At 40.3% G+C, this 6,975-nt stretch overlaps 1 protein-coding gene across 1 annotated transcript in view; it reads right to left on the bottom strand.

Annotated features, from left to right (window-relative positions):
• LOC109081279 (DNA (cytosine-5)-methyltransferase 1-like) overlaps positions 1-6,818 on the bottom strand; it is a 17,299-nt gene extending 10,481 nt beyond the window's left edge. The window contains exons 1-16 of the mRNA XM_042719725.1: positions 6,591-6,818; positions 5,936-5,978; positions 4,925-5,032; positions 4,607-4,844; positions 4,410-4,482; positions 4,193-4,277; positions 4,080-4,117; positions 3,935-3,989; positions 3,771-3,854; positions 3,343-3,452; positions 3,134-3,252; positions 2,948-3,040; positions 2,709-2,860; positions 2,444-2,631; positions 683-866; positions 494-591 (exon numbers count right to left, since the gene is read on the bottom strand). Of these exons, the coding sequence (XP_042575659.1) occupies positions 494-591; positions 683-866; positions 2,444-2,631; positions 2,709-2,860; positions 2,948-3,040; positions 3,134-3,252; positions 3,343-3,452; positions 3,771-3,854; positions 3,935-3,989; positions 4,080-4,117; positions 4,193-4,277; positions 4,410-4,482; positions 4,607-4,844; positions 4,925-5,032; positions 5,936-5,978; positions 6,591-6,637 (1,715 nt within the window). The 5' untranslated portion in view covers positions 6,638-6,818. The remainder of the gene's footprint in view (positions 1-493; positions 592-682; positions 867-2,443; positions 2,632-2,708; positions 2,861-2,947; positions 3,041-3,133; positions 3,253-3,342; positions 3,453-3,770; positions 3,855-3,934; positions 3,990-4,079; positions 4,118-4,192; positions 4,278-4,409; positions 4,483-4,606; positions 4,845-4,924; positions 5,033-5,935; positions 5,979-6,590) is intronic.
• Between the last annotated feature and the right edge of the window lie 157 nt (positions 6,819-6,975).

The raw sequence follows: 6,975 nt of genomic DNA, 5'->3' as shown, positions 1-6,975 counted from the left end.
CTACATTACATATTTTAATTTTACATGCAACATAGGCCTAGATAAAGTCATAGAAAGTAACAGCTACACGCAATTTTAATCCTAAAATTCACGTTGTACTTGCAAACTCTGCATTATGATTAAGGCATGCTCGAGTAGTCAAATGTTTCCGACAGCGACGACTACTTCAAACACTAGTCGATTACTTGACTAGTCTATGCAAGCCCTAATATTTATTTATTTATTTACTTACTTACATACACAATAAAAAGTCAGTGATTATGTAAAGCAAAGAAATTTAGAAAGAACAGGTCAACTGAATTTGTAGCTAATACAAGAGGAATGGAGTGAGGAAAGATCAGTCACAAACAAACAGTCGTGTTAGCTCAATTCAGAAACCAGCTCTGACCAGTGACTGACATTTAGTCTCATTTCACAACACATGGAAACAATACTACATTTTCGCCAAGCAGAATGATTACGCAAGCATGAAGACTGCCCAGAGTTAGCATACCTCCTCTTCTGACAGGCCTGTTTACTTCTGCCACTGCCTCCAAACTTGATCATATCCTTACAGGCGGAACACTTGCCACAATCTGGTGCTTGACACACCTGAAAAATAAAGATATTATGCCCGTCTGGGTCACATAGAAACATTGCAGGCATAGTTTGGTAAATAAAAGGCCATTTTTGGACAACCTACCTCACAGACACCACAACGGTGTCTCTTCACACCACCTCCATCCTTATTGTTCTGGTCAATCTGATCAGAGAAAAATGTGTCAAAGATTAGATAGACCAGTTTAGTGGTGGTGGCTTTAGTTGGGCCCTTGTTGTCCTTTTCAATCTTGGTGGGATGACGGATGGCTTGTCTTCTGGCTGCTCTCCTGAAGAACAAAATGAATGTAATGAGCTACAAATATACCATTTTTAGATACACAGAGACCACTAACAGCCAAGGAAAAATGAAGCCATGCATAAAATATGTATGGATGTCACAGGACACTGAACAGATTGACAGTCTGTCAAATTTCTCACTTCAAAGTCAGTTTTAAAGATCATCCGAGCAGATCGGCTCTGTGCTTTACAGAACAAGGACATTCAGTTCTTTCAGAGGCTTAGTTTCTCCTAAATGGGCAACTTGTAAATTCAAACAATGGGAGCCCAAATTAACATCTGTTATGCAGAGCCATGCAAGTCAGGGAGGAAGGGAAAAGAAGAAAAAAAAAAAAAAAAAAAAAAAAAAAAAAAAAAAGGTTCTTGCTCTCATTACCCACCCCTTTCAGCTAGTGAAGTAGTTTACCACCAACACAGGCTACTGCAGTTGAGCGTATGGGAAAAATAAATAAACCAAGCCACACACTCTGCAGAAACATCAGGCTTTACATACCAGTACAGCTGCCTGCTGCGTTTGGAAAGGTTAGAGGATAATTAGAAACACGAGGAGATCATGCAACAAGCACGAGTGAACCTTAACACCCCAACAAACGATTCTACCATAGCTTCAAAAAATGGTTCACACATCATAAAAGAAAATAAAGTTAAATCGTCTTCAAATGCATTTATCCACTTTAAAAGTTAAACTGATTGAACCCAGTGCATTATGGGTGTTGAAGTTTCCCCATTTTCACCACAGCCCTTTTTGTTCTGTAGCACTGACGTTTACTGCAGACAGACAAAATCTCGGGGTACTTTAAGCACAAATTTAAGACATTACAACCTGCACAAAAAATGTATACCATACGAGCAGGGTAGGGCAATGTCTATGGTAACATAACTATTAACATTTACTAACTGTAAAAAACCATGACTTACAGTTCAGATACAGGTGAGAAAATTATAATCTTCCCATTCAGACTTCTGACATTTGTTTTTAAATGCATGAGTTAAAAAAAAAGTATTAATTTAAACAATTGTCAATCAATTAAAACAACATTTACTGTCTTATAGATTCAATTTTTATAATGCATTCTTGTCAATTCACCAGTTCACATTTACAGTAAATGAGTTGATTTTCACATTGGTCAAAAACAGCAGACGTCTCATTGAAAATGCAAAAGTCATTCTCTGCCAGCATGTGGAGCTTTTGGAACGGCAGAAATATAGCTGTTAACATGCCAATAATCATCTCTGCATGCCAATTTGTCAAAGTTTCATTGGCACTGGATGTCCAAGTACATAAAGAATATTAAAAACCATTAGCAGGCCCTTTGCACATCATCTAAGAACAGAAACACCCATCATTAAAGCTGCACACATCTGCAACCTTTTTGTGGCATTACACTAAGAAATACATTAAACGTTCCAGGCAATTACACACACACAAAAAAAAAAAAAAAAGGAATTCTAAGAGCAAAGGCTTTCTAGGCATACTGTTCTTTTAATTATAAGCAGTCCCCATTATATCGGTCATTCATTACTTGGTGCTCATGATAACATCCAGAAGTTTCACTATGAAACTCACCTCTTGCCCAAGGTTACACCAGCCAGCTTGATCAGGTCTCTCATACAGGGAGTGATGATGATGGGCTGCTCGTCCGAGTCTCCAGCCTCATCATAACTCTCCATCTGCTCCACCACAAACTGGGCATGGCGCAGAAGTGTGTCCTCGGTGAAGCGGTTGAAGTTAAGCCCAGCAGGTGGAACCGTAGTCTAAAGACATTAAGGAACAGGTCAGCACTGCTACCGATGGGACCAGACACACACTAAGACCATTTCAATCAGCTCACCTCAATTTTGTTCAGCAGATCCTCATATGTGGCATCTTGGTTCTTCTGGAGAAATTCAACCACAATCTTGCTCATGTAGATCTTCTCCTGCATCAGAGCAAAAATGGGGGAGTACTCCTCACTGGGGTCCATTAGGATGTAGTCAGCAAAGGCTGTGGAGAAGATATAAAACGGGTTGGATCTCATGTGCATGGACTAATCTGACTAGGATGATACGGATTTCTTCAGGAAATACTGACCTGTGGTAAAGCCAATTAAAGCCTTCTCCCCACCATCAAAACCAGTGATCCACCAAGCATTGATGGGACCAAGCTTCTTGGCAGGAACCCCACCTAATGAGAATAATTGCAAACCATTTAATATACACTTAAACCTAAAAATGGCAAGAATGGCTAGTGGTCATTGTAAAGAAACTTGGGACATACCATCCATGCATGGGTTGTCATCATATATGGGCTTAACAGCACAACTAAAGTACAGCTCGACATTTTTCTCAATGAGGCCAGAGTCAAATGGACACAGGTGTCCACGTTTATCATACACACTGTGAATGAGAATTGTAATGACAGTCAAGAAAATTGGAGAAAAACAAAAACATGAATACCATTCAGAACGATGCATTTCTCCTCATTACCTGAAGTTCGTAATCTTGTGCTGGGGCAGATCTTCATAGCTTTCAAAACCATCTTCATTTGCATCAAAGAGGGATAGACGCTCATCAGTCAACATCTCTGGTTCATCCAACTACCAGAAGACAAATCATATTCAATATTAGTGCTGCAAAGGCATTACTCAACTTTGAATTACAAATGTGGATCAGTTAACAGTTCCCCAAAATGAAAATTGCCGTTATTTACTCAGCCTCATGTCCAAACCTGTACGAGTTTTTCTGTGGAACTGATATTTTGAAGAATGCTGGTAATAAAACAGTTGATGATCCCCATTGACTTCCACAGTATTTCTTTCCCCTAAAGAACTATTCCTTTATACACCCAATTAAAGAGACATTGATTGGCAGCAGCCAAATAAACACTGAATAACAGCTCAAGGCATAACGCTCACAGCATCATCAGGATCTCCCTGGAAGAACTTGAGGTCTGAATCATCCAGGTACTGCCTGCAGTCTGGACATTTTGGTGGAGGGGTCTGAAATGCAGATTAATGAGATTCATTTGGTGCATTAAAATTCAAGCAGCGGCATAAATGGGGAATGAAATAAGCATCACCTTGGCTGCGGACACAGGCTTGATTTTGCCATTAGTAGTGTTCTCAGTATCAGGCCTGAAAAAGGTAAGGGATAGGATTTATTGACCTCACAGGTTCATAACATGGGGAGAAAATCCGGTTTAATTTGACTAACGTGGAACTCACTTTTCATCTTCTGTTTTAAGGCGTTTCTCTTCATGGATCTAAACCAGGTTAAGAAAAAAAATTGTTATTAAAATATTTCCATCTTAAAACCGCATTAACTGTCAAAACCTTACCTCCTCTGTAATATCTTCCTCAGGCTTCACTTCTGCCTCACCATTTGTGGCTTCTCCATTCAACTCATCAGACTTGCGTTTTGGGCTATTGGAAGGTACGACACCCATTTATAAAGTGACCAAAGACAAACTCAATCTGATTTCAACTGCCCAAGAACAAAACTGCCATTTCACATCAGATTTGCACAAGAGGACAACACTTAAACTGTTGACTTACACTCTAGAGAACATGGAAAGGATAGTTGGCTGTTTTCCAGAGTTACGCGTGACCCTGGTACTGGCTGGAGATTCTGTGGGGGAATAAAATGCACCATTTATAAAAGACTAAATATTCTGCATCCTGCACACAATGTAGAGATGCAGCTGTTGTAACATATGGAGTGTAATCAAAAGCTGTAAACCCCTGCAACTCACTCTTGGGCTCAGAGTCTGCTTTACTGCGACGGCCGCCCCTTCCCTTCGGGGCGCTGGGAGACTTTATAGCATCTCCTTCCTCCTGAGTATCCATGGCTCCCTCCTGCTCGCCCTCGTCTTTGTGAGACCCATTTTCAGAGAAGCCGTTCAAATGTCTGTTCTGCTCCACTCCTTCATCCTCCTTGACAACTCCCAGAGCTTTCTTCAGCACGGCCTTCACCTCTGACATGTAAACCTCCTGAACAGAAAGACACTCATGTTGAAGCACAAGTTCTCATCTGCTGTAGACAGGAGAACTGAAAGGGCAGCGTAACTCACAGTAGAAAGCTCGGAGCTCTTTAACTTGTCCTCAAGGATTTTGAGCTGGTCCTGAGTATCAGTGAGCAGGAACTCCTGCAGTAACCTGAGCTTTTCCTTTACACACTCCTACACAATGAAGAAAGAAAACTGTGCAGTCAAGCTACAAAAATGTTGAAGAAACTCACTCATGCATTTGGCAGATGCTTTAAATCAAGCATTCAAGGTTCATGTTAACATTTGATCAGTTCTTGCTTTCCTTGGAAATCAAACCCATTAACTTAGCATTGCCATGTTTAACTGTTTGAGCTACAGGAAAGCCTGAGCAACTCAAAAAAAAAAAAAAGTTTACAATACTTCACACATAAATCTAAGGCATGTTTCTCATGATCTGTGGATATAAATGTTGGAATAAAATAAGACTAAAAATAGTGCCTTTAACATTTGATAAAAAAAAATAAAGTTTGTTTTTGTTGAATTGGCCATTACAATCACCATAAAACAAACTATTCCCAGAACTACCTGCAATGGAAAGAATCTGCTATAACATTGAAAATGACCGACCGGCCCCTTAAAGTCCAGACATTGACCCCATCGAGAACATTTGGGGAGTGTTGGAAAATAAACTGGACAGATCTATTATACATTCAGAGGAAAGCCTTTGGCTTGAGTTGCAGAAGACATGGGATCACATTAGTGTTGAAGTTCTCAGGAAATATACTGACATGAATGCCAGAAAGATGTGCTGCTGTAATTGCTTCGAAGGGTGGACATACCAAATATTAAAGTCAAAAGTGGATAAAAACAGTACGAGTCACTTCATCTGATATTTGTTGTGCTCAGAGCAACCATCTGCATGTTTCACAAACATTATGAAATAAAAAAAGTCAATATTATATAACAATTTTGACAACTACTATATGGCAACATTAAAACTGTTGTTAAATTACTAACTTACAATACATGAAGGGCATATTTTTGCCAGATTTCTGAGAGATGCCTAACTTGCATGTAAAACCCAACAACCCTCACCTCATCTGACAAACTGTCTCCGCCTTCATCCAGCACCTGCAGCCTGGGAAAATGAACGTAAACATCATTAACGTTACACATCAAAATGACTCGACATGCAATAAACATTTTAGTCTAACATTTAATCTTAACAGTTTATCTTCAGCTGACAGTCTCCCCGCAATCATGGGATTGCGCGAGTAAACATGCACGCATGCAGACAAAGTCGGTGTTTACTTTGTTATTGACATCACTTTTGACTATCCTGTTGTAAATAAACTAGACTAAACGCAGGAGGACGCAGTAGTTATGAGTCTAAGGACTTGTGCAGTGATTGAGCAGTGAGACAGGAGGCGGGCAGAGCTATACTCGGACATATGTGTATTTGGCGCCAAATGCAGTCGGACTGACACCTGCGTGTCCGTTCGTATCAAAACAAGCAGCCGCCGCATGTTTCACCCTCCGCACTCGAGCTGATGGCGGGTAACCTCACAGCTTTTGTAGCACGGCTAAATGCTAACTAGAGTAAAAACTTAACATGTTTCACATCTCCAAACGGCACATCAAACAGCGGCTGTTATGTGACGTGATCAACGTGTAACAAAGCCCGCGAATGTGCAAACTACGAAACACAGTCCACCGTTAGAGTTGCGTAAATGCAAATACAGCACCGTACCGTTCCTTGACATCCTCTGGCAAAGACAATGAGGTCCTGGTAGGCATTTCAAGTTCGAGTTTGATCAAAGAAAGTGACTATTTAAAAACACGATTTAAAACAACAACAGATAAAAGCGGCGATTGAGATCTGACAGTGCCAACAGCAGCGCTCACTGGAGGGGCTTTATGAATTGTCGCTAGCAGCTGAGAAATACGCGCGGGCCGCTTTTTCGCGCGGAAACGCGGGTGAGTTGGACGCTACCAACAATTTAAAGTACGGGGGTCGAATGTCAAATGAGTTATGCGTTTCTAGTTTGTTTTTAAAACTGTTCAGATACATTATTTTTAGTATATGGGAAACGTTGTGAAATATGTTGTGAAATATAAAGTTTAAGAGTAAAAAA

The sequence above is a fragment of the Cyprinus carpio genome, chromosome B3 (genome assembly GCF_018340385.1).
Source record: "Cyprinus carpio isolate SPL01 chromosome B3, ASM1834038v1, whole genome shotgun sequence".
In the NCBI taxonomy this organism is placed as follows: Eukaryota; Metazoa; Chordata; class Actinopteri; order Cypriniformes; family Cyprinidae; genus Cyprinus; species Cyprinus carpio.
The sequence above is the reverse complement of the archived record's forward strand: the minus strand, read 5'-3'. Positions and strand labels throughout refer to the sequence as shown.